At 44.6% G+C, this 26,680-nt stretch overlaps 1 protein-coding gene across 1 annotated transcript in view; it reads right to left on the bottom strand.

Moving 5' to 3' along the window:
• Positions 1–13,162, bottom strand: part of Cpa2 (carboxypeptidase A2) — a 22,247-nt gene extending 9,085 nt beyond the window's left edge. The window contains exons 1-9 of the mRNA XM_005365779.3: positions 13,098–13,162; positions 10,532–10,613; positions 9,731–9,865; positions 9,166–9,261; positions 7,289–7,390; positions 5,275–5,373; positions 3,895–4,005; positions 2,696–2,786; positions 507–706 (exon numbers count right to left, since the gene is read on the bottom strand). Of these exons, the coding sequence (XP_005365836.1) occupies positions 507–706; positions 2,696–2,786; positions 3,895–4,005; positions 5,275–5,373; positions 7,289–7,390; positions 9,166–9,261; positions 9,731–9,865; positions 10,532–10,613; positions 13,098–13,162 (981 nt within the window). The remainder of the gene's footprint in view (positions 1–506; positions 707–2,695; positions 2,787–3,894; positions 4,006–5,274; positions 5,374–7,288; positions 7,391–9,165; positions 9,262–9,730; positions 9,866–10,531; positions 10,614–13,097) is intronic.
• Between the last annotated feature and the right edge of the window lie 13,518 nt (positions 13,163–26,680).

Genomic DNA, 26,680 nt, shown 5'->3' with positions numbered 1-26,680 from the left:
ACCATCTGTAATGAGGTCTGGTGCCCTCTTCTGGCCTACAGTCATACACACAGACAGAACATTGTATACATAATAAATAAATAAACAAACAAATATTTTTTTAAAAAAAAAAAAAAGGAAGTATACCCTGGGAACTGATGATGGCAGGCGCTTAAGGCCAGTCAGGGTGGTTCACACCTGAAACCCAAGCACTCAAGAGGCTGAGGCCGGCAGGAGAATCATAACGTTGTCATTTTAGAGCCAACCTGGACCAGGCTACCTGAAGTAAGAGCCTGCCTCAAAAAGAAGAAAAGAAAAGCAGATTTTTTTTATATCATCTATGTTAAGGTACCATTAATTTTTATGGGTTCTACTCGGCAAAGAAACTCGGCTTACATTGGGTGTAGGTCCCATTACCTTCATAACTAGCATACCTCCTCCTTGGTACCTAATTGTACGACCAGCACTTAACTTGGCCACCCAGCAAATGTGGTTGTTGAAATCGAAATACTAATGGAGGGACTCACCAGCTCATCAGAGTTAGCTGGCTTGGTGCATTTATAGCCGTAGGGGTACATGAGCAGTTGGGAGTAGCTGTGGAGCGTAAGGAAAGCTTTGATTTGGCCATGACTCTTGATGAAGTCCACTATGGATTTCACTTCAACTTCAGAGTTGGCCTTGGGTCCATGGTACGAATCAGAGCAAGGGCTGCTACTGGCTCCCGGTCCTGGTGGGATGAAGAGGAAGAAGCCTACTTAGGACAGTTGCTTGAAGAAGGCACTGCAGAATGGAGGGGTTAGCACATGCATGAATAAGTTCCTCCTGTGTAAATCAGAGAAGCCCACCTTTGGGTTAGATCAAGTCTCTGCCTTGCAGGGCATGGCCAGAAGACTAACTGAACTCATCCTGGACCCAGCTCTTCTCTTAAAATACGGTTCTTTTGTACAGCGGAAAGAGCTATCCAGTTAGATCGTCTCCCCTCTCTGGGAGCTGTTGGAAGAAGAGCTCCTGAAGCGGGTGGGGGTTCTGTAAGTTCCTTTCCTGGGACCTCTTCCAACCTGAAGAGCCCAGGAGCAGAAGTTTCGGTGCATCTGTACTTCGTGACTGCACCAAGTCACAAAGCCACAAATGTGAGGAACCTCTGACATTCTTTCTGCCCTGGAAGCCACCACATTTGACAAGGCCACCTTTGGCCTTGATTCTCTCAACAGCTATAGTTGCTCAAGAGGACTGAAACAGGGGTCTCTGTAGGCCTGGCAGGGCTAGACGCTTTGGGAGCAGGTGGAGACTGAGATTTCCCAAGCTCTCTAAGTGAACTGGGTAAGATCCAGGTAAACATAACTCCTGCCATCTTAAGTTAAAATTATTTAAAAATAAGGTTTCAGAGGGGGAAGTGCCATCAAATTACTGAATGCGGTTCAATATCCAGGCTCTGGCGCTTTGATTACTTTTTTCCTATGCGCAAAATAATAAGAATAATAAATTGTTAAAGCAATGAACGAAGTTATCACTCATGCATATCCCATCGCATGTCCCTGGTGGGTCCTGTCTCAGTTCTGTAACTCTCGATAATTCATTTGGTTTACAAATATTTAATGATTGCACTCTGTGGTGCAGACTCTGTGCCAGGTATTAGAAGAAAGCCCACAGCCCAGTGTTTGCAAGGCTTAATCTGCATTGTCAACTTAACTGGATTTGGAACTCCCAGGAAAGACACCTCTGGGAGCTCTGAGGTCTTTCCAGAGGCATTCAGCCTAGGAGAGAAAACCCACCCTAGAGTCCGAATGTGGGTGACACTCCCCCACAGGCTGGGGCACTTGAGCGGTTACAGAAGGACAAAGAGGAGGAGCCAGCTGAGCCCCAGGCTCAGCTCTCTCTGCTGTTGACCGGGAATACAATGCACCCACATTCTTATAATTTTGGTTGTGAGCTTAGCCTTTAACGGCTGAGCCATCCCTCCAGGCCACCGTGCCCCCACATTCTTCATCTCCCACTGCCACGGCCATGATGGAATGTTCCTCCAATCTTGTAGCCAAAATAAGCCCTTCTCTCCTTGAGATGCAGTTTGTCAAGTGTGCAGTCACCTCCATGAGAAAAATCACTGATGCGCTGGTACTGGAAGTTCGCAGGAAAAAAACAACAAATTTCAGTTCTGTGATTACTGAAGCCAAGGTTTAATTGATGCCTAAAAGCATGAAAGAAACCCCAAGCAGCTTGCCAGTGGACCCCCAAACAGAAAAACTGCAGTCAACAAGCCAGATGAGCAAGCTAACGTTTTATCTTTGCCTCTGTTCCAAAAAAAAAAAAATCCATGTCTTAATTCCATTTGTACTTCTTTTTTGTAAGTTTTCCTTCTGGAAGCATCTACCAGATGATGTAATGCATGTCTTCCTAATAGATCCTAACCCCCTCTAGCGGTTGGTTCAGCGCTTCCTGCGCTCCCCGCCATTGTGCAAAGCCTGGCTTCTTCAGCTCAGACGCCTAAAGGGAAAGCAAGATGTGAGCTAACCACACTAAACGCTGCCTGGAGCTGTGACAGTGTTGCACTCCCTCCCGTGAAGGGGGAGGCTTTAGTGAAGTGTTTTAGAGAGGTTTTAAAATGACTTGAATCCTAAATGGACTGAACAGGCTGACGGCACTGCAGAGCCCCGGCAAAGCAGTCGGCCGCCCAGACAGCAGTCTCGACTGTCCCTGGAGACGACCACCCCGCACTCACCTCCGAAATTTGCATCCCAGTTCCGATTAGGATCCACACCAGCACAGAAGCTTCCAGACAGTTTAGACCGGGTCTTTCGCCACATACGATTCTTTTAAAATCCCAGCAAACAGGAATATGGGGGAAGAAAAGGTGGTCATTCCTGTTGATCGGCAGGTCCTTTCCCCGAGTACCCCTTCCCCTGGCTCCCTACCTTCAGAACTGCACAGGATTTATTTGGCCCACAGCTATGTCAAATGGTCCCCACATAGGGTTCACTTTCTGTATTTCCTCTCTCAAATAAATTCCTGCCAAGCCATGTTCCATAAAACATGGTTCTGTTCAATGCTAGCCACTACCACAACAAAAAAAGGGAAAGATGGAATTTCTGAGAGAATGGTTTGGGAAAATGTGGGGCTAACTCGGCAACCTTGCTACAGAGCTGCCAAGGGTGTTTAATGTTTTAATGTTTTTTGGGAAGCTCTGAGAGATCAGAGGCAGCCTTTCTTTGCTTGCCTGTGGACCCTGCATTCATGCAGTGTGCCGGGCTGTGAATAGAGACTCTGAGTCCCTTTGAAAACGCTAGTCATTGTCATCGTTATCTGCTCTCCACAAGAAGAAACTTAAAACTCGGATTCGTTTTGAATATACGTGAGGTCGCAATGCCACAGCGGTGTTTCTGTCATGCTATCTTACAGGGAGGGAGCCTAACTAACTCCTTTTAGTGATATTACAGAGGATTTCTTTGACAAATTGTAAGTAAAAAAAAAAAATGCTAGGATGCGTTGTGCTGCCTACTTAACTCATATGGCAATCGAGTTAGCAGCAGGGAATATCTGCCTCCTCTTTCCTATCAGTCCAGCACATGCAAGGGTACACACAGACATGAGTGCGCGCGCACACACACACACATCTCGGAGATAATTGGGACAAGTCTCCTAGGTGACTCACTGTCCAGCCTGACAGCAGAAACAGGCTCTGGCTGAGTCGACATGTAAAGTCATTGCATGTGAAAATAAGGAATGATTGCAAACATTTCCCTTTGCCCCATTTCAAGGCCACTACTGAGAGATTAGGCTTTCTGCTTAGAGCAAAACAAGAACAGAAAGATGACTTTTGTTTGGTTTTCCAGGCTCCTGCCTGTCCTCTTAAGCCCTGTGGATGTTAAAAAAAAAAAAAAAAAAAAAACAAGAAATAAATAAATAGATTAAGTGGCTTACAGTGGTGTGGGAGTACGCATATCCATCAGGGTTTGTGACAGGCAGCAGGAAGATATCCAGGGTATCCAGAAGGGAAGTGATGGATGGATCAGTTCCATAATCAGAAGCAAGCTGAGTAGACACACAGAGTTTTCAGTATTGCAAACCAGAAAACACACTGCAAAATACTATGGCACTGTGGTTTTGTGCTTTGGTTTCTTGTTTTCTTTTGTTTTATTGTTTTTCCAAACATGAATTAGGGACCATTGTTGATCGATGGGAACCTTCCAAATCCCTTGCAGAACAGTCTCCTGCAGCTTAATCCACACACCAATGTCTATAGCTTCCCTTTCTGGTGACAATAATTGTCGCACATTAAATAAATGTCAGCTATCACCCATCTATTAGAAGTAGCAACACTTTTCTCCCTAGTATTTGCGGTGACGCTTTTTGCAACGGTGGGCAATGACATGAGCGGTTTATTTGGATCTGTGAACCAAATTATAAAAACTTAATATTCCTTAATCCTCCCGTGGGGTGACTTTCCAAAAGAACTCGACCAACATCAGATTACTTAAATATGCGGGGACTTTGCTAAAGGTATGGAGAAGCGGTTAAATTCCATTTGGGAAATTACATTTTGACTGCAATCAATTGCAGGAGAGTTGAAGTTTCTGCCGGATTAAAATTTATTCATTTCCTGTGCTCAGCCATCCTAAGGCATTACTATTCAACTGTTAAATATCCATTTCATAATACCCTAAAGGTAACCGCATTTTAATTGAAGGGAAAAATGTATCAGTCGGCATGCACGTGGTTGCACATGCTTGAATGATCTGATGTGGATTGATTTCCTTTGCTCATGAATTAACATTCTGATTTATAGCGTGTCATTTTGGAATTACTTAAGAAACAGCAGCCTAGGTCACACCCAGCATCGTGTCCTGACTCTTGTGCCAAGGACCATCAGAATCAGAGTTTGGCAATATTCACGACCCAGACACCCCCAGCTCGTTACACTTTAGATCTGTAGGTCAAAGCAAACTGTTCTTGCTCTCTGAAGCCCTTTCAAAATTTTATAGGAGAGGCACTTCTCTCAAAGTATTGAGCTTCTCTCCCTGTACTAGGCTGAAACTCGAAACCCAGAGGCCCCGCTGGCCACCCTTTTCAATTCTCTGGCTTGCTGTGTTTTTAGCAGGGGGGCCCAGAGGCACAGTACCGTGATCCTAGATGGGGTGAGGCAAAGAAAAAAAAGATTGGCAGACTCTGTTTCCTGCCGGTGTTGTAAGAGAAGGATTTGCCTTGAGAGTGCTTGCAATCAGGCCCACCGGGACAGTGTGTGTTTACTTAGTGAGTCTAACTCCCAAAGGACAAAATATGTGAAGAATTTTAAGCAATGACCTTATTTGCTGTCCACAGAGCCGTGGCTTGAGTAACCCACTCTCGAGCGTGGATGCCCGCGTCTAGCCAGATGGCTGGCTTGTCTCCTCCCGTGCTGAACTGCAAAACAAGCATAGCGCAAGCACAGCAATGGAAACCGCTTCTTCCAGTAGGCACCTCCCCCAGGGTCTTTCTCTGTCCCCTTTCTGTTCTCGACAGGATTAAGAGAACAAGAGGAGATGGACAGGTGACACTGGCTTGATTCTTCTGTCCGTTTGTTTGGCCCCTTTCTCTTAACAAAAGCTTAAATGGAGATTACAAGCAAAGCAAATTTTACCTCCCTTGATGTTTCTGAAAAAAAAAAATTATCGTAGTTAATGTAATGAAAATATGCTCACATGTTGTTAACTGGGGAAAAACAGGTTCCGGGTAGTATGCCATTCTTCTTATTTAAAAGACTAGTTCATATGGGAGCAGGCATGGAAGCAAATTGGGGGTGAGGAATGAACAAAATGAAAAAAGTTTACAGCTCTCCTCCTATAGCTGTGAAATTAGAACCGCCAGACCTATTCCTAGCCTCCCTGTTTGTTGGTTGGTTCCTCTATTTTCCAGTGTTTTTGCATGGATTGTGTTATTTTAGTTCTAAGACCCTTACCAGAATTTTCCAGGCCCTGCATCGGAACAGGATGGCAAGCCCCCACGGCCCTCTGGAGTTTCAGTTTTATGATCTAAGTGACTGGGTTATTTGGAACAGTGGCCTTGCCAATTGAATCAGTAAATAGGGAGGAAAAGATTATTTTTGCACCATCAGTTTCTATCTCTGTGTGGCATTCTAAGCGCAACAGATTAAGGTAAATGAGAAATGCAAATTCTTGCTAAAAACATTACATTTCACAGGTTTGGGAAAGTTTTGGTGAAAATGTTTTGAGCCTTTTCCTTCAAAGTGCTAAGATGAAACAAGTTGGGGACCTTAAAAAAACAAACAAGCAAACAAAATGTCTCAACCACCAAACCACTTGGAAAATCGGAGGTCAGGAAAAACCAAGGCAGAGGAGAATTTAGGGTTCCCTGACTCACAGGTAGGCCAGCCGGTAAAGAAAAAGAAAAAGAAAAAAAAAACAAACCCGGGCAGCAAACGGCCCCAGGCCAAGCCTCCTGCAGTAGGCAAACCACCCCTCCCAGGCCTGCTTAGGGGAAAGAGCTCTGGAAGTCCATCTGTCCCAGTTAGTCAGTTGGTTCCAAGCCACAACGTTTCCAAATTTAGCCGGGCGTTGTGACATTACCTCCCGCCACACACACCCCTTAACAAACTTTCTAGGAAGTCTGGGGAAACACTTTCTGCTGTTTTTCTGAACAAAGTGCAAATGCTTGAAACTATCAACCCAAAGACTCTTTGGGGTGACAGTAGCAGTGAACCTTCGCCGTTTCTTCAACTGTCACCTAAAAAACAAAAAACCCTTCGTTCCAGGGCCTTGCCTTCGCATTTAGTTGTCCGTCATCATCTGCACACAGAGAAACTTTTTTTTAAAATGTAGTTCGGGCAATTACTGGTGGGTTTTTGTTTTTTTGTTTTGTTTTTAAGCTGCCTTTAAGAGAAGAGAGCGAGAGGAAAAGAAAAATCCGCAAAGAATTCCCACTTCGATTAATTTCCCAGTGCTCGCCCTCCCCTTCCTTTCTCTCCCTCCCCTCCCCCCGTGCCCGCCGCCTCTCCTGCTCGGCTCCAATTGGTGCTCTCGGCCCGGCTCCCGGCGAGCGCATCTATCAGGACCCGAGCATTAATTCTCTCCTGCAGACCTGCGTCTGCGTGCAGAAAAAGAGAGAAAAAAAAAAAAAGGAAAAGAAAGAAAAAGGGGGGCGGTCGGTGGTGGGGGATGCTCAAAACCAGCAAAGACCGGTTAGGATGAAAAAGAGAGAGAGAGAGAAGGGTGGGAGGAGGGGGTGGGGGTGGGAGACCTGCTTTGCAAGCCGAGCTGGGAGGAGCGGGATTCTAGAAGCATCGAGAGATGGGAAACAAAAGTCTCTGCCCGCTTTATACCTTGAGCACATTCATGGGCCGATTCTCAAAAGATGAACCGATATTCACTTTGCTCACTAGACCAGGGTGCTCAGCCACGAGGTTATCCATTTCTTGGTAAATCTGAAAGGTTCAAATGATGAACAGGCATCTGTTATTTAGTGACCAGGGGAATGCAGCTAGCAGGGTCTCCTCACCCCTGCACTCCCGGTCTCCCCACATTCCGGCTGGGGGCGGCTGCAAGCCGTCACCCGGAGGACGAGTCACTCTGAAACAGAGAAGCCATCTTGCCGCCGCAGAGCCGGTTCTTTCCAGTTCTGTGCAATGTAAAATGGCACTTGTCTGGTTTGCCTGTGGCTTGTTTTCCCCCTAGACCCTGTCCGGCAGGGAAGCCTTTCGCCCTCACTAGCAAACCGCAGTGGCACCGAAAGAGAGGTGACCGGCTTGCACTACAAAACACAGCTGCGCTAGCTAGCGCAGGCCCCTGCACAATGGGGATGTCACCCAGCCACTGGCTACTCCGACCCCAGTTTTGAAGGCTCATTGAGATTCTGTCCGTTCTCCACATATCCAGGCTGCGACCATTACAGAAGCAGAGTATCCAGCCGTTGCCAGCATTTGCTGTCGCAAACACCTATTTGTCAGAACGGCAAAAGGGGGAAGAAGATACCCTTTTTTTTAATTCTTTCTTCTAGTCAAACTAACACACTGTTTTTCTGGGAGAGGGTTGGAAAGTAATAACACACACATATTATACAAATGACGTAGACCCATGTTCAATTGCACTGATGTTTCCGGCAGTGAAGCAAAGGCACAAATCCGTTCGAGTCATATCTTGTCTCCAAATCATTTAAAATAGCGTTTTAAATGCATTTTAAACCTCTTTATCTGGAGGCTTAGTGCCCCTTTACTCTTTCCTACTCTGCGCTTCACCCCTGAACTCCCCAGTTGCCACCCACCCACAGTCTGGCAGCGCGGAGAAATAAGCCAGCATCAGCTTCCAGAAAGGCTCTTGTCACATTAGTAAGGGCAGTGCTCTCCTTGGACCCACAGAGCAGCGCATGGTCCAGGCAGAGAAAGAAGGGATAGAGACCCAGAAAGGCAGAGACTAGACTCTGCTACCGGACGACCTTGGATCGCCGCCGTGCAGTTTGGGGGCCGCTGACACCCTTGTGTGGGTGGGACTCAACAGCTTCAAAGTGGCCCCTGATACATCCAAGACCATGGCTAATCATCGCTCTTGGGTGACTCTGTAGCCTGTGCAGCTCGGAAATCAGCAAAGGAGTGTTGTGGGAAGAGTGGGAAGGAGCTATTTGTGGACTCACTCACAGCTTCTGGACACCTCCACAATAACTGTGCTGCTGTGGGGCTGGACAAGCCGACTTCAGTTCCTGCATTAAGCAGGCACTGCCCGTGAAATCTGCTAGGGAATACAAGGAGCATAGTAGGGCTGGAGAGATGGCTCAGCGGTTAAGAGCACTGACTGCTCTTCAGGAGGCTCTTGGCTCAGTTCCCAGCACCCACATGGCGGCTCACAACTCTCTGTAACTCCACTTCCAGAGGCTCTGACACCCTCACACAGACACACATGCAGGCGAAACACCTATGCCCATAAAATAAAAATAGTTTTAAAAAAATTCTGCTGGGCAGTAGTGCTACACGCCTTGCCTTTAATTCCAGTACTTTGTGGGTTCGAGGACAGCCTGCTCCACTGAGCAAGTTTCAGGACAGCCAAAGCCACACAAAGAAACTCTGGGTGGGGGGGGGGGAGGCACGACGGGACACGGGACATGGACACATGACAATATATCTATGTTATCAAATCACCAGGTAGAGATAGCCTTTTCATCAGGGAAAAGAGGAGCTTGTTTCTCTGATTCTCGTTTTGAAATGCCTACCTCGTCCAAGGTATGGTAGGCCCCAAAGTTGAAGTTACCACCTCGCTCTCTTCGCTGATTGAGCAGCATTTCTTCACGCTCTTGATCCAACAGAACCTAAGATAGAACAAGTCTATGATTAGCTGCCAGCCACGCATTCAGTCTGGTGGTGTAAATGAGGTGCTGACACTTGGTCCCCAGCACCAAGCTTTCCTCATTGTACGCCTATCTTGTCCATCGGCTCTGGGTCACACACTTCTCTTACTCTGGTAGCACTCTGAAGAGAGATGGGGTATGCGTGGGCTGGGGGCCAGGCAGCAGCTGCAGCCCCAGGGTGACAGCACCTTCAGGTGGTCTTGGGGCTCAGCCTGCGTTTCTGAGTTAACCTCTAATTAAAAACTAATTGAATCACAGATTGCTTTTCTTCCATTTCCACGAAATGCTAAAAGGACTGGGAGCTGCGCCTCCCCACCAGTCTGCAGCAGAGTTCACACTGACGAGGCCCACGGGAAACCCACAGGTCCCTTTCCCGGCAGCGTGGAGAGGACCAGCAGGCCTCTGGAAGGCTGCTGTCTGGCATACTTACTTGAACGTCTTCAACCATGATGGAATAAGCAATCCCCTGGGACTCAAGGAACACTTTGACTGTCTGGACGTTGCTAAAGGGGACTCGGACGTGGACTCTTTGCCTGGGGATGGTGGGTGATTTCCAAAAATCAAGCTGAAAGGGATAAAGGGCCAAGCCAAGGATCATTCTGGGAGAAATAGAGAGATGTACCCTGAAGGATCTCGGTAACGCAATGTGTTACCTAGTTTATTTTGCGTCTACAAAATCAGAATCACTCTGGACCTGCTATCTTAGAGCAACAAGAGTTTCTCTGTACCCGAGCATCAGCAAAGACGTTATGTTTTTAGTACATACATCCCACGGCTAGATATTAAAATTGGCAGAGGAACAGATGATTTTAAATTATGGGAAGTCTTAAAAAAATAAAATCAATCTGGCACTCAAGTGATCCAATTCATTTCATCATGGGATATTAATGTCATAAATTATTTTAGAAGGGAAATAATGAATTAAAGGTGCTCAGCGGTGTTTCAAAGTAGCTCTCGGTTTTCATGCTTTGTTCCTTCCCTCAATAGTCCTCGGAGATATGTAGAAAAATGGTGTAGTTTTCCTCAATTTTCTGATTGTGAAAATGAGTCTCACGGGGAAAGAAGGCGGTCTGCTCAGTGCCATCGAGTTGGGACTAACGCTCAGACTTTTGGAAGCTCAGCTCCAAGTCCCAGCCTCTCACATTACCTCAAAGGGGTCAAGCCATGGTCCAAGCATGCCCTGCTGGCATTACTTACTGGACAGAGCAAAAGCTGAGGCTATGGCCAGTACCTGAAGATGCTCTTCAGCCTCCAATTGCATCAGAGTTGTAATCTGCTCTTCATTACTGGGGATGATCTCAAGAACTTGGTCCCTAAGAAATGTTAACCACAGACATGACCTTAAAAGCAAAGCCTGTGCACCGTTTCCTGTGGCTTTCTGCTCCCGTCAGCCTCCGCGTGGCGGAGATGAATGCAACAGTCCACAATCTCTTTCACAAGCCAGAAGCTAATAAATTGTACACTGACCCACGTCCCCAGAACAAGAAGGTGATCAAACGGCTTTATTTCCTCCAAGGAAACACTATCTAAATAATGATTAAGAAGTGTCCTGCTGCTAGCAGGAAGCATGCCATGAGAGGGTCCTTTCCTTGAGCTAATGAGTATTTGTCAAACAACACCTGCCTCTCATAAAGCACTGGGTTCTAAAACTTGTCTGTGCCTGCTTTTCAAGGAGGAAAGGGAGGGAGGGAGGAAGGAGGGAGGGAGGGAGGGAGGGAGGGAGGGAGGAAGGAAGGAAGGAAGGAAGGAAGGAAGGAAGGAAGGAAGGAAGGAAGGAAGGAAGGAAGGAAGGAAGGGGGAAAGGAGAACGATTAATTTGGGGCCTGTAGGAGGAATGAGACCCACATCTGGGGAGACGTGAAGTTTTCCAGTTTGTTTTTTTTGTTTGTTTGTTTTCTTTCTTTCTTTATTTGGTTGCTCTTTGTTTTATTTTGTGGCTGAAACTACAACACCATCTCCGGGTCTCATGATGTAAACAAACTCGGGGCACAGCTAGCAAAAACTGAGGCCCAGGCAAATCAAATGGTGTATCATACACACTTGCACTGACACACACGCTCTAAGGAGAAAGGGCTGTCATGGAAGAAAAGAGAAACCCCCAAACTGGCAAGATTGTCAGAAAAGAGTTTGGGGGAAAAGAGTCTTTTGCTTAGTAACTGGGCCTTCTTTCTCCGTCCATTTTCCAAGCAGGCTGACTTCCGGTTCGTTGGTGGTGCTGAGAAGGGCCTCAGCGGTGAGTCACACCCGTTCCAGTGCAGTCCCGTGTAACCCGCAAGTGGCAGACCCCAAGGTCTTCCAGACCCTTCTGCCTGCGAGTCTCCTTCTGCCACAAATGGTCTGAAAATTCTTCCATTTGGGACTCATTAGTTTTAGTTAACGCATGGAATCCCAGGAGTCCTCTTTTAAAATGAGGGGCTGGGAAAAGTAACACATTAGACTAATATTTCCTGGTGTGTGTTCTAAGGAACAGCAGACCCTGGAGCTCCTCAGCCAAAATGGGAGGGGTGTGAATTAAAGAATAAAAAAAATCCCTCATAGATTTCTAATGCATACTTACTTAGTCAACAGTCTAGAAACCCTAAAGTTATTTAACTCTTTGATTCCCAAATTGAATTGACTAGCTAGTTTCATGGAATAAATGTATTAGAATGCTTCATTAATTCCCTTAGAATACTCTCCAGAAATGCTCCCAAACCCCGTTACAGAACTGTGGAACCAGGCAGGACTCGTGTAAGGAGTCTCACATCTAGAAGCCTGGCCCTAGGGTTGGCGGAGGGGGAGGGGGTAGCCTAAGTTATATATGAGTTCTGGGGCTGCCAGGGCTCCAAAACAAACAAACAAACGAATAGTAAAATCAAAGCATTTCAGAGCAAAGATGAGTCCGGCAGCCAGGAGAGACATTAGCCGAGACCCACAGCCCTGGCTTTCCTGGTGTCGGAGGCTCTGCTACCCAGATAAGAATCGAAAGAGTGGAGGACAAAGGCTGAGAGGAAGGAGCCTCCAGTGAGGTCGGAAGTGGGTGGGAAGGAACACCTACTGTGTGACCCTCGAGACAAGTACAGTAGGCTCCTCCCTACTGCCCATCAGCCCCACATTCTGACCGCTGGGGAGGAGAGACTGGCAAGGTCAGACTTGGAAAAAGCATTTTTTTTTTTTTTTTTTTTTTTTTACAAAATGGAGTCCTTCCTGTCACATCCCACTAAAATGTCATCTAGGACCATGGGAAAGAAAGAACAGGTCTTGACGTCACACTCCAGGATGTATCTCACAGAACCAAACCTCCCACAGGGAAAACAAACCAGCCTGCTCGATCTCTAAGGCTACTCTCACTTAGCTGATGAGGGAACTCCCAGCCATAACCTTAAAACTAACGTCGCTCAGTGGTTGCCCTCACTCGACAGCTCCCAGCCAAGGCACAGCCACTCAAAATCCATTTCTCTGCCTTAACAAAATCCCTTACCTCGCCTTTTCTCCAGTCTCTGTACATAGTAGAGGCCACCACGGACTGGGACAGTCCCAAGTGCAATCCTGTTCTTTATTCCCAAATAGACAGTCTCTTGGCGTTTGACAGTCTCCTTTTTTTCTTCCTCCCACAGCCAATCATCTCCTCCTTGACTAACTCCTATTTTCCCCACTACGCCCACCTCCACCCCCCCCCACACTAATCTAAGAGAACTCTTGACAACGCTGAATGCATGCGCCCCTTATTCTTATTCTCTGACCAAGTTATGAGCAAATGAAAGGCTTCATGAACCAGGTAAGCAGGATTCAAATGAACACTAGAGAGTGCCACTTACCCGACAAATGTTTCTTGACAGTAGACATGCCCCAATAGGGCACCCAATAACAGGATCAACCTCATGCTCAAGCTTTTCCCAGAGGCCAGCATTCAGAGTCCTTCTTGAACTTTATAGGGAACCAGGCTGAGGGCTATCTATTGGCCCTCCGAGAATTCAAGAGATTCCCATGTGGTAAAATTCTCACCTGCTGGTGAAATTCTCAAGGTCACAGATACCAGCGTGTGCTATCTGTATATTTTCCCCTTTTAAGGCGAGATAATAAATATCAGTGGAAAAAAAACAGAATTGCTACAGCACACCAAGGGCAACTCAGACATTTCTGATTTGGAACATAAAGTACCACTAACCCTGTTTGATGATAGAAGCCAGATTAATAGACCCAGAGGTTAAAGTCCTTTCTGGGTCTCTGACAAAAAGAAAAAAGGGGGGGGGGAAGCATTTATAGCAATTACTTGGCATCCTGTCTATCACATTCTATTAGTTTGCCCATTCGTTTAGTTTTACAGTGTTTACCCTGAGACACTGCAGGAACTCAGTCCACATCTGCCCACCGTCCCTGTGGATGTGGCCCGCTCTAGCCCTCACACTACATTAAATAAACAAAACAGAATGCCTTGTAATTTTTAATTCCGCACTGTCTCTAAAGTGATCCATCTGCATTTGTAGCAAATTAATACCTCTATTGCTATGCTTTTTTTCCGAAATGAGAATGTCTTTCCAATCGGAGCAGTAAAGACACTTGTTGAGAAAGTCAGAGTTTAAAGGAAGCATTTCACCTAATTTCTTGTAATTACTCCACCTAAGAAAACCATTCGGCATGTTTCTCTGAATTTCTTTGAACAATTTACAGCTCTCTCTCTCTCTCTCTCTCTCTCTCTCTCTCTCTCTCTCTCTCTCTCTCTCAACCTCAGATTGTCCTCTAATTGGCTTTGGAGCTGACACTGGCCTTGAACTCCCAATCCTCTGTGTCTAGCTACCAAGTGCTGGGATTACGGGCATGGTCTTTCATACATGGCTTGGTTTTTCTGAAGCAAAGATTGGACTAACAAAGATTGGTTTTAGACAGATTTGTCTTTGTCTAGACACATAAATCTTAAATAATCTAACTTTAGTCACTGCTTACAAGGAAAACAGGTAGACCTATTTTCTTCTAGGAATCCTATTTATTACATTGTAGTCAACCACGCAGTATATTCAACCTGGCAAGAAGCAACCACAAACAGCTGCAGAGAAGTTTTCAACTTCCCTTTGTATATCAAATTTTTTTTTCTGAACACACTTTAAATCCCTGGATTTAACTTCTCAAGTAACTGCTCAAAAGAGAAAGGTGCGTATATCATGTTTCTAGATGAAGAAATTACTGCATCAGTCTGGTTTTTGTTTCTTTTTTTTGTCTGATTCTAGATTTTGTTGTTGGTTGGTTGATTGACTGGTTTGGTGTGGTGTGATTGCTTTTATTTTGTGGAGTTTTTTGGTCTTGTTTTATTTGCTTTTGGGTTTTGGGGTATTTTTTTGTTTTTGTTTGTTTTATTGTTTTTGAGCCCAGACTGGCTTCAAACAACCTCTGTAGCTGAGGATTACTTTGAAATTTTGATCCTCCTGCCTCTACCTCCTTAATGCAAGGATGGCAGACTTGGGCCACCATGCCCAGTTGTGTGACAGGGATCAACCCAGGGCTTTGTGCATGGTAGGTAAACCCTCCACCAAATGAGCTACCTCTCTAACCTCTGGTTCTTCTGTCCCTTAGAGTCGGAAAGCAGGGGCTGGAGAGATGGCTTGGTGGTTAAGAGCACTAGCATCTCTTTCAGAGGTCCTGAGTTTGAATTCCAGTACCCACCTAGTAGCTAACAGCCATCTGTAAATCCAGTCTCGGGGGATCAGATACCTTCTTCTGGCCTGCATGTGCACCAGGCACACACACAGTACAGAGGTATACATTCGGGCAAAAAAAAGACAAAAATAAAAACTGTGCACATAAAATAAATACAATTTAAAAAAATAGTAAGAAAGAAGATAAACCCAAGAAGAGAAGGCTATAATGCATCCAATCTTAAATTATTGGTAAGTAAAACAAAATCTACTTGGAGCATTCATCAAACTACCTCAAAAAGATGGCCTCCAAGCCAAGCTGCAAGGCAGGGAGTATACCATGAAAAAAAGACAAGAGGCTCTTAATTGCCAGTGGTGGGCAAACTAGATGGGGGGAAATTGGGGAAAGACTTGCACACAGCTGAGTCAAGGAGTTATGGTGGCGCATGCCTTTAATCCCAGCACTCGGGAAGCAGAGGCAGGAGGATCTCTGTGAGTTCAAGTCTAGCCTGGTCTACAGAGTTCCATGACAGATAGAGTGAGTCCCTGCATCGAAATAACAAATCAAACCAAAAGGAGTTCAATTATCTGTCCTTTCAAAGAGGAATCTTTGTACCACCAATGAATTCAAGCTACTGTACACGTCAGGGGCACACCTCTTCTTCCCCGAAATGGATAGTGGGGACATTGTGTCCAAAGGAGGAAGAGCACTCGAGGATGATACCCGAATGAGGAAACTGAAAACAATAAAAAACCAGACTCAGAGGCTGGAGAGACTGTTCACTGAGCAAAGCACTTGTCGAAGAAGCCTTACAGCCTACGCTTCATTTCTGGAGCCCAAGTAAAGATGGAAGGAAAGAACCAACTCTGCAAAGTGGCTTTCTACCCCCTCCCAGTAATTATAACAAATAAAAAAATCTGAAAATAAACAGCTGAAGCCGGGCAGAGGTAGCACATGCCTTTAGTCCCGCACTCGGGAAGCAGAGGCCGGCAGATCTCTGGAGGCCAGCTTGGTCTACAGAACCAGTTCCAGGACAGCCAGGGCTACACTGAGAATCTGTCTCAAAAAAATAAATGATAAAAAGAAACAGCTCGTCATGGTGGCACACAGCTATATCCAACTTAGGATGCTGAGGCAGGAGGATCTTGACAGGAGTGCTATACAGCAAAACCCTGTAAGAGAAAGAAAGAAAGGAAAAAAAAAGAAAGGAAGGAAGGAAGGAAGGAAGGAGAAAGAGGGAGGGAAGGAGGGAGGAAGAGAAGGAGGGAGAGAGGGAGGGAGGGAGGAAGGGAAATGGAGGATGGGGAGCAATTAAAGTAATACTAGAAGAAGCTGGAAAGCAGGTAAGGATGCCTTAGCAGGAAGCTGGAAGAGGTCTTTGTTCCTGTTTCTGACCATGTAAAGCATCCATATCATGACAAGGAATTGAGTTTTCTATCTTCTAATTCTAGAAACAGGATAACATACACTAAACTACACGTATTTTAAGCAGGCTATTTGATAAGTTTTGGCATAGACACATACCCAACATCACCACAACCAATGTGACACTGAACACCCTTCATCCCTGATAAAATCCAGGCAGAAAGAAGTCATTGAGCAGCACCCCCACCCATGCTTTAGGGATAAAACAATGCTATTTCTCCAGATCCACACACACACACACACCGAGCTGGTCTGAGGTAGAGCAGACTCCAAGAGCACTATCCTCTGGCTCTAGTTCCCAGTTTTGAGGCTCTTAAGGGCCCAATTGCCCCAAGCAATTCTACTCAGTTCTAGGAAAAGACCATTTTTGACCGAATGTTTCTTTATCAACGAATCCCGGGGGAAGGTGTAATTTTGAAGGAGAGAGCATATAGGGCCCATAAGAAAATGGTTCTGATGGTTGTTGCTCCTACCAGGGTGATGCTAGGCATGCTTCTCAGGGCTTTGCCCTTTAACCCCAGAAGGTGAAACCGTCTCACCGCAGGCTACAAGGGATGCTATACAGAACCAGATGAGACCCAACCACAAATTAAATCCCTCGGAACAGTTTCCAGACGCCAAAGGTCCTCCACATCAGAACTCCGGACATGGCCGTCTTTGTGGCAGCGAGTTTATTCGCAGCAGAGTGAGTTTTGCAGTGGAGTTAATGAACTCCTAACACCATTTCAGAACACGGTGCTTTGACTGCAAAACACACAGAATTTATGGTTTCAATCAGCCGAACTTTAAACAAAAATTTCCATCTGAGTTGCTTGATTATTTGCAGCCCCTTTAAAACAAGACGCCTGAAACCTTTGCAGAATGTCTGTGTTGGACAAGATGTGAGTGTTTGCAGAAGCTGGGGAAGGGCACACCAGAGACCTCTCTACCATCTTGGCAACCTTTCTGCAAATGTAAAGTTATTCCGAAAATGATTCTAAGATAGAAAATTTATTTTGAAAGTGAAGCCTTGCTGAACATAGTTGCATATGTCTGTAATCCCACCACTTAAAGGACCAAGGCAGGGAGGGCGGGAGGATTAGCTGTTCAAGGCCAGTCTGGGCTGTAGGAGATCCTGCCTGGAAAAAAAAAAAAAAAAACTACCAACAACCGATATAGACAGTGGCAAACACACACACACACACACACACACACACACACACACACACAAAGCTAACATTTAAAGAAAACTAAGGGGCTCCGAAGTAGAGCATTTGCCTGGCATGCACAGGTCCCTGGAGACAATCCCCAGCATCTGGCAATACAACATTAAATAAATAAATACACAAATAAAATTTACAACTTATAAAATTTAAGGGGCAAATAGTTGGTGGGTAAAATTTCCGCCATCTGATATTCTGACCCTCCTAGAACTCCCAAAACAGTTCTCTCCTCTCTATAGTCACACCTGGACACACTTGTATAGACAGACAACACAAGCACATACGTGCACATGGACACACAAACACAATCTTTTTATAAAAAAATAAAAAATAATCACCTGTGATCACCGAAGAATCCCTGTTGTTTTTGTCTTTCTTTAGTTTTGTTTTTTGAGATAGGATCTCACATAGTCCAGGCTAGCCCAAACCCTGATCCTGAGGATAATTCTGGACTACTAATCTTCCTCTTGAGTGCTGGGATTACAAGTGTGTACCACCAAGCCATCTTTTAAAATGCTGTTGTTTTTTTTTTTTTTTCTTTTTTGGTTTTTTGGTTTTTTTTTCAAGACAGGATTTCTCTGTGTAACAGCACTGGCTGTCCTAGAACTCACTCTGTAGACCAGACTGACCTCAAATTTATAGAGATCTGCCTGCCTCTACCTCCCAAGTGCTGGGATTAAAGGCATGCACCACCATCAACCGGCTAAAACGCTATTTTTTAAAGCGAAATGCCCTTTTTTATCCAATCAGATTATTGAAGTTGTTACGTTTTGCTGGGGGTTTTGTTGTGTAGGTGGTTTATTTGGTTTGTTTTTTGTTTACTGTCATGGCTTGCTTACTTGGGAGGAAAAAGAAAACAAAAAACGGAAAATACTGCTCGGAGTTGGTGGGAGGTGAGGGAAACAAGCTAGGGGCAGAGTGTACCCTGCTACATTTGCTACAGTGAGCTTCGGCGGCTAAGACCTAGAAACTTCAAGTACTCTGGTACCAACCATGCAACTTTAGGAATTTATTCTAAGAAAATCATTATAGCGACACAAAGATTGATTAAGGTATATATTCATCAAAATGGTGAAAAAGTGGAAGATTCTTAGTGTGTTCTAAGTGATCATTTGTTAAATAAAACAGACCAAATAAACACACACACACACATACACACAAAAAAATGTAAAAAATACTGGGATTTGGTGGGCTGGAGAGATGGCTCAGCAGTTAAGCACTGGCTTCTCTTCAAGGGGACTGGGTTCAATTCCCAAAACCCACATGACAGCTCATAGCTGTCTGTAACCTCAGTTTCAGGAATCTTACACAGGCAAAACTGTAAAATAAAATTTAAAAACTATCAAATAAAAATAAATAAATCATTCATCAGTGATCCCAACACTCAGGAGGCAGAGGCAGGCAGATCTCTGTGAGTTCGAGGCCAGCCTGGTCTAAGAGTGAATTCCAGGACAGCCAGGACTGTTACGTAGAGTTCCAACTGCTCCTATAGAGAACCTGAGTCAGTTCCCAGCACCACACCACATCAGGCTGCTCACAACCCTCGGTAGCTCGGAACTCTGGCTCTTGTGGGAAGTGCATTCATGTGCACGTACAGACATATATATTTTAAATTTTAAACATTTAAAGTACTGAGAATTCTAAAGACATAAAAAGAAGTTAAAAAAAAAACATTTTAAGCAGCTTATAGAAGAAAAGACATAGAGAAAATGATGAGTATGTATCTGAAAGAAATCCGCTACGTGATTTGGCGACTGTCAAAACACTCCTGTGATGAACAATAACGTCAACTTTCTTCATTTTTGTTAGGTAAAAAGAACAAGGCCAAACCTACTTTAGTAATTAATACTAGAAGCCTAGCATCCCCAGCACCTCCTACCATGCCTTGTCCCATCCTTTGTAGCCTTCTCTCTCAGATTTACTTTCCAGCCTGGCTCCCCTTTCGACCTGTGAACTCCTGATTTGGGTTAACACCAATGCTTTTTACCCAACCTTTGGGGGACCCCAGATCTTACCACCCTGGCAGCTCTCTGCTGCCCCCTTCTGCTACCTACAGACAACCACTGTCGTTCCTGAAAGGTCTCTCGCCTCTTCTGAAGAAAGCCTTTGCCACTGCAAGGCAAAAATTTCAGTATGCAAGTATTTTTTAATATTAAGTTATTGGGAAGTGAAAAAAAATGTCATCTCCACAAGTTCTTTACTAATTGCAGCCCAAGTCCTAAGTCCTAAGTACAAGAACCACTGGCAGTAGGAGGTGAGCAAGGTCACCCACACATAATTTTAGCCAGGGTTGGTGTAGAAACACTCTGTAGCCGACTGGCCTCAAACTCACAACAGTCTTCCTGCTGTCCAAATGCTAGGATTACAGTCAAGAGCCACCATACTTGGCTCCATTTTTTAAAAAAAAATTCTTTGAATTTTAATTTAAGTGGCACAGGTTGGCCTGGAATGAACACTTGTTGCTCTTCCGGAGGACCGGTTTTCAGTTCCCAGCACCCACATGCTACAACACAGAACCTCCTGTAACTCCAGCTCCAGGGGTCCAATGATCTCTGACCTCCACAAACTTGTACAGATACATACGTGTTTGCAATACATTTCTGTTGCTCATCAGTAGTCTAGGAAAGGGAAAGATGGCTAAGCAAGCAGTCTCATCAGACACAACCGTTTCCTGGAATTGTGTAGAAAAGTCTGAAGTGTAAACGAAACAGAATGTTACCTGATGTAACAAGATGAGGCTGTTACTTCCTAAGGGCTAAAAACACTAACAGTAAAGTCCCCAGTTTCAATCTGTACTGATTAATTAAAACATTAGGTCATGAAAAACAAACAAAAAAATAGATGGTGTAGTAGCACATGCCTATGAGTCTAACACTTAGGAAGCTGAGGCAGGAGGATTACCTTGAATTGGAGGCCAATATAGGCTGCATAGATACATCCTATTTAAAACGGAACTGAGTTAGATGTTGGTAGTGGCACACCTTTAACCACAGCACTTGGGAGGCAGAGGCAGGCAGATATCTGTGAGTTCGAGGCCAGCCTGGTCTACATAGTGAGTTCCAGGACTGTTATATAGAGAAGACTTATCTCAGAAAAAAAAAGTTGTTTATTGTTCCCCCCTTGTCTCAAATATTACCTTTAATGATAGCTAGCAGTTGGATTTTGTTTTTGTTTTTGATTTTATTTTTATTCAATGTAATTTTTCTGTATATAGATCAGCCAGTTTGTCTTGTATTGTATGCACAGGTATATACATATATTTCAAAATCTAAAATTTGAAATACTTCTGGTCTCAAACATTTTGGATAAGAGACATGCACAATGAAATAGTATGTAATCATTGAAAAGAGAGGGAAAAGGTAATTATGGATAAGAATTATGTCATAGTTGTAAGCATGAAAAAAATAAGCCTGTTGTTGAAAATTGTGTGTTAAATGTAACACGTGAAAGAGAGAAAAAAAAACACTTTTATGATTATTCCTGGCTATCCAAATCTATTTCTATTCAAATTGGGATAGCAAGAGTTGATTGAACTTTAATGAATTTAGATGGTCAAGGAGGTTATATTTTCCCAATATATTTTGTTCCAAGTTAGATCACAAATACCAAGAGATTAAATTAAGAAAAAGTGCATCGCCTGGCAGTCGTGGCTTACACCTTTAACCCTAGCACTAAGGAGGTAGAGGCAGAATTCCAGACCAGCCAAGACCGCACAGTGAGATCGACCCTGTGTCAAAAAAAGAAAGAAAGAAAGAAAGAAATCAAAACATTCATCTAAATCTATTTAGTTCTTGGTTTTGCAAAGCAAGAGGTCCGATTATTTCATGTGTTCATAAAAGAAATTTTTTCATCCAGAAATAATATGCATGGAACCATTAAGAACCCTCCTGGGTGGCTGAATTTTCTTTTTTCCTTAACAAAATTGTTATTTGAACATCTGACAATGTGCACAGTGCTTCTAATCTAAAAACCTAACAACAAACAGATTTTTAGAAGGTGCATTCTGGGAATGCCGGAATCTTAAGCACACGGGCCACTTTAGTGACTCGTCGTAGTCGTGGGTTTATTTATTTCCTTTTAATAATTTGTTTATGCCGGGCAGTGGTCGCGCACGTCTTTAATCCCAGCACTCGGGAGGCAGAGGCAAGCGGATCTTTGTGAGTTTGAGGCCAGCCTGGTCTACAAGATCTAGTTCCAGGACAGGCTCCAAAGCTACAGAGAAACCCTGTCTCGAAAAATACAAAACAAAAAAAATTGTTTTTTTTTTTATGCACATTGGTGTTTTGCCTGTATGAATATCTGTATGATTGAATCAGATCCCTTGGAACAAGAGATACAGACAGTTGTGAGCTGCCATGTGGGAGCTGGGAATTGAACCCGGGACCTCTGGAAGAATAGTCAATGTTCTTAACTGCTGAGCCATCTCTCCAGACCCCTGTGTATTTATTTTTCTTTGGCTGAAAAAAAAATTTGTGTTGGATTTATTTATTTATTTTTGTTTTTTCAAGACAGGGTTTCTCTGTGTTACAGCCTAGCTGTCCGGAACTAGCTCTTATAGACCAGGCTGGCCTTGAACTCAACAGAGATCCGCCTGCCTCTGCCTCCCAAGTGCTGGGATTAAAGGCCTGCGCCACCACTGCCCAGCTGGAAGTATTATTATTCAAGACGAACTGGGCGCTGAAACAGGTGCCCATTGTTCTTTCGCGGAGTCCACGCCTGAATCTCCCGCAGACAGTTTTAGGTGTCTGGCTGGCCCGGTCCAGTCACACTTAGTCCCTGTGCTGTGGTGCTCCAGTTATACCAGCTCTCAGGCGTGCAGGCTGCCACATTCACGGAAGGCTGGGGGGAGTCGCGCCTGTGCGGAGGGGATGTCTGAATGATGATGTCTGACGACTCCTTGTCATCTCGCTTCTGCTGTTAAGCCGAAGTGCTGCATTTTTTGTGAGTGTGCAGTGGAATTGCTGGTCATAAAGCATAAACATTTTTTTAAATATTTACTTATTTATTTGTTATGTATACAATATTCTGTGTGTGTGTGACTGCACGCCAGAAGAAGGCACCAGACCCCATTACAGATGGTTGTGAGCCACCATGTGGTTGCTGGGAATTGAACTCAGGACCTTTGGAAGAGCAGGCAATGCTCTCAACCTCTGAGCCATCTCTCCAGCCCTAAGTATAAACATTTTTAATATTTCAACATTGTCAACTTTATCATGAAGAATGCTTTCTAGAGAGCTCACTTCCCACATCTGCCCAAAGCTCAAGTCACTTTTTTAAATAAGAAAAAAATTAGACCTACATCAATCTAAAATTTTTTTAAAAATTCATTGATTTTCCTTTATGTGGGAAGTTGAACATCTCTTTAGTGCATTTATTGGTCACTTGGAATTTATTATTTCTGAGGTTTCTATTCAACTATTTGGGTCATTTTTCTTCTAAATTATTTGGGTTTGTTTTATTTTTAAAGTTCTTTATAATATTATGTTCCAAAAGCTGTCTGTTTACCTTTTTATTTTATTTACTAAGTATTGATTTTTATTTTTCTCTCTACAGGAACGTTTTAAGCTTTTTTGGTATTATCTCTCAATTTTGTTCTATACAGAATTGATTTTTCATATAATAATTGGTTCATGCCACTTTTCAGATGACTTCTTCAAGACTATATTGGGAGGGGACGGTAAGTCAGACCTAAGCACGTGTGACAGTCCCTAAGGAAATCTATTACTTTGTAAGCTAATTAAAATAAAATAATTTTTTCTTAAATTTTATTTTTGTGAATGGGTTTTGCCTGCGTGTGTGCCTGTGTACCATGTGCATGCAGTGCTCACAGTGGCCAGAAGAGTGCGATGGATCCCCAGAACCGGCGTTACAGATGAAGGCCAGCCATCAACGTCGGTGCTGAAAACTGAACCTGAGTTTGTATCTACACAAAAGCAGTTCACCACGGAGCCATGTCTCCAGCCCCCAACTCAAATAATTTTAAAGGAAGATATCTTTTTACTACTGTGTTCTTTAATTTTTGGTGGGTTTTTGTTTTCACAAATAAAGTCGATCGGCTTATATGCAAATACATGATTAATGTCAAAATGTACCCTTACAGTGTATTTTCAGCTTTGTTTCAACTAAACTAAGGCTATAAAATCTACTTCTGACTGACATCAACATATTAAATTCTCAAGGACGGAATAGTCAAATACACTACGTGTCCAAACATCAGTGCACACAGGTACTTTTGCAGTTGAAACTAAACAATGTGATTAAACAAAATAGTCGCTCATGAATTCAAATACACAGATCTAAACTCTGGGAGTTTAGCCGTGTCCATGAATGACACCATGGACACCCAAATGGGAAGCCGACTCCTTGAAAGAATAAAAATGTTACAGAGAATAACTTTGGAAGATTGTCTTAAAACTGAGGGGGATTCAGGGTGATGCACGCCTTTAATCCCAACACTCAGGAGGCAGAGACAGGCAGATCTCTGTGAGTTCAAGGCCAGCCTAGTCTGCAGAGCGAGTTCCAGGACTGGCTCTATAGCTACCTAGAAACTCTGTCTCAAAAAACAAAAACAAAACAAAACAAACAAAAAAAAAAGAGGGGGTACTGGCCTCTGAAGAGATCAATTAGATGCCTAATAAGTAGCTGTCTGGTAGAGGAACGGCACGTAAAGTAGCTGAAATGGTGCCTTTTTGAAGCCCCTGCAAACAACCACTCCCTGTGCCTCCCAGACTTCGCTCACTAAAGCAAGACAGGATCTACCATCAGCCACGTGATTCTTGCCAATTGTCTTCGTCAGTAATAAAAGTATTACCTTACTTTGCCACTGATGTGCATAATGTTTACATGTGTGTGTCGTGGGATAACCTTTTTGTACACTGTGAAGATATGTCTCTGACAAGGCACCTTCTGATTGGCTTAATAAAGAGCTGAACAACCAATAGCTAGGCAGGAGAGGGATAGGCAGGACTTCCGGGAAAAGAAAGGAACTCTTTCCCACCAGCAAGATGTAAAGGGAGTCCAATGTACAGTACAGAAGAGAGGTAACGAGCCACGTGGCAGACGTAGATTAATATAAACGGGTTAATTTAAGTTATAAGAGCGGTTGGGAACAAGCCTAAACTAAGGCCAAGCTTTCATAATAAAGAAGTCTCCGAGTCATTATTTGGGAGCTGGTGATCCAAAGAAAATCCGACGACATGTATGTGAGAGGGAAAGACCCATGTGGTTAGAGGCCAACCTTGCGCAGCTGGTTCTCTCTACACTGTAAGTTCTGAGGATTGAACTCAGGTTGTCTGGCTTGGCAGCAGGCTCCTTTACCTGCTCCCTGAGCCATCCTTCCAACCCAGATCATATTTGTCTGTCTTTTTAGCTCTAATTGTGCAATAATAGGCCTCTGTCTCCTGGGTGGGAAAGAAAAAAAGACAAAAAGCAAAGCCCAGGACTTGAGAGGTTGCAGCAAGAGGGCTAGCCATGAATGTGAGGTCAGTCTGGTATACAAAGCCAGTTCCAGACAACCAAGACCCTATCAGTGGTCGAGGATTAGATTTGCCCAGCACACTCAAGGCCCTAGGTTCAACTTCAGGCACCACGTATAAAAAAGCGAATCAGGTCAGGAGTTTTACTGGTGGCTGAATGGCGAAGGACTAATTTAATCTTCTGTGGCCTGGTTCCAGGTGTCTTTGCCTGAAGAAAGCTATTCTGTCAAGGCCTGATGTGGGCCTTCACCAAGGCTGCCTTCCACACCTCCCCACTTGCACTTCTAACTTCCTTTCTGACCTCAATATGAACCCTTCCCCTGCCTCCAATTCCCAGTACACACAAAAGCCTTATACTAAAAAGGTGGGGTTTTTTTTCCCCCACGATGATTTAAAAGCTTGATCCTACATCCTCTACTCCCTGAGCCCTAAGACATTGCACATTTGAAACTAATTAAAAAGATTTGTATCCCATAATTCCTGACTGAGAGGCTATCCGCATGTGTCCTTGAACCCCGTACGGGGCTGAGAAGCGAATCGCACGCACGCTGTATTCATTTTCCCCGGGGATGTGCTGGAGCCAATATTCTCATCTCTTCCCAACTTCCACTCAGCAGTACCTTTGGCAGCTTTGAGACTGGCAACAGTGCGGGTATTTATACCAGGGAAAGCGGCGTGCTACACAGCCAGGCTGTTAACACTGCGCACACTGTCAGACATTCCAGCACGCCACTGGGGAGGAGGTTCTTCTGGTTTCCAGTAACAGAGACCCACTTGAGCTGGCAGAAGTGAAAGGGGGACGTTATCACACGATTCTTCTGGTGAGGTGCCGAGGCGCTGATGTGGGGGTGACAGGGGGCCCTCAGGAAGGAGCTGAGACCGGGGACTTGAAAATCACCGTGCTCTTCATTCTTCTCTGTTTACTGTGCTTTTCTTCCTCCAACAACCTTCTCCCCTGCTCCTAACCTACCTGGAGAGCATACCGGACCTGGAAGAGACCTTCTCTGAGTCCGGTTTCCCTGGGAAACTGGTATCTGTCTCGGTTTCAAGTCCAGCTTCTCACGCAGGGTCTTAAAATGGAAGAAAATCCTGCCGCAGCCAAGGCCTGGCCAAGGCAAAGTAGGTGGGAGTGAGCAAAACCGAGGCCAGCAGCACAAGCGAAAGATCAGAGCCCTGGCAAAGACTTTTCCATCTCCGACCGACTCGCTCTAGCATCAGTGAGGGCCCTCACTCATTTCCCCCCATGCCACTCCAGGTTACCCAGAAGACATTGGGAAGACGGTGTTCATCTCTGACACTTTCAGACTTTTCCCTTGTCACTGCTCCCAAACACAAATAACAGCTATGGACATCTCCTTGCCTTGTGCTCGGGATTGTGAACGTTCTAGAATGCACAAATGACGCTGGCATAATCGTGTCCGCGGGGGGAAAACACTTCTGCATCCATAGCATCCATCCCACTGTGGATACGGGGAAGGGCAGCAGTTTATACAGGTCTGTCTTTAGCAACTTCAGCACTGCCAAGCTCTTCCCAGGTGAAAGGCACTGTTCTAGAGTTCATGGAGAAAGATCCTAAATCACCTACAAGAAACAGGAAAACTCCCTAAATATGCTCAAAAATAGTTACCGGACAGGCAGTGGTGGCGCACGCCTTTAATCCCAGCACTC

This window comes from Microtus ochrogaster, unplaced genomic scaffold (assembly GCF_000317375.1).
Source record: "Microtus ochrogaster isolate Prairie Vole_2 unplaced genomic scaffold, MicOch1.0 UNK4, whole genome shotgun sequence".
Lineage (NCBI taxonomy): Eukaryota > Metazoa > Chordata > Mammalia > Rodentia > Cricetidae > Microtus > Microtus ochrogaster.
Note: the sequence above shows the minus strand (reverse complement) of the source record. Positions and strands in the feature narration are given on the sequence as shown.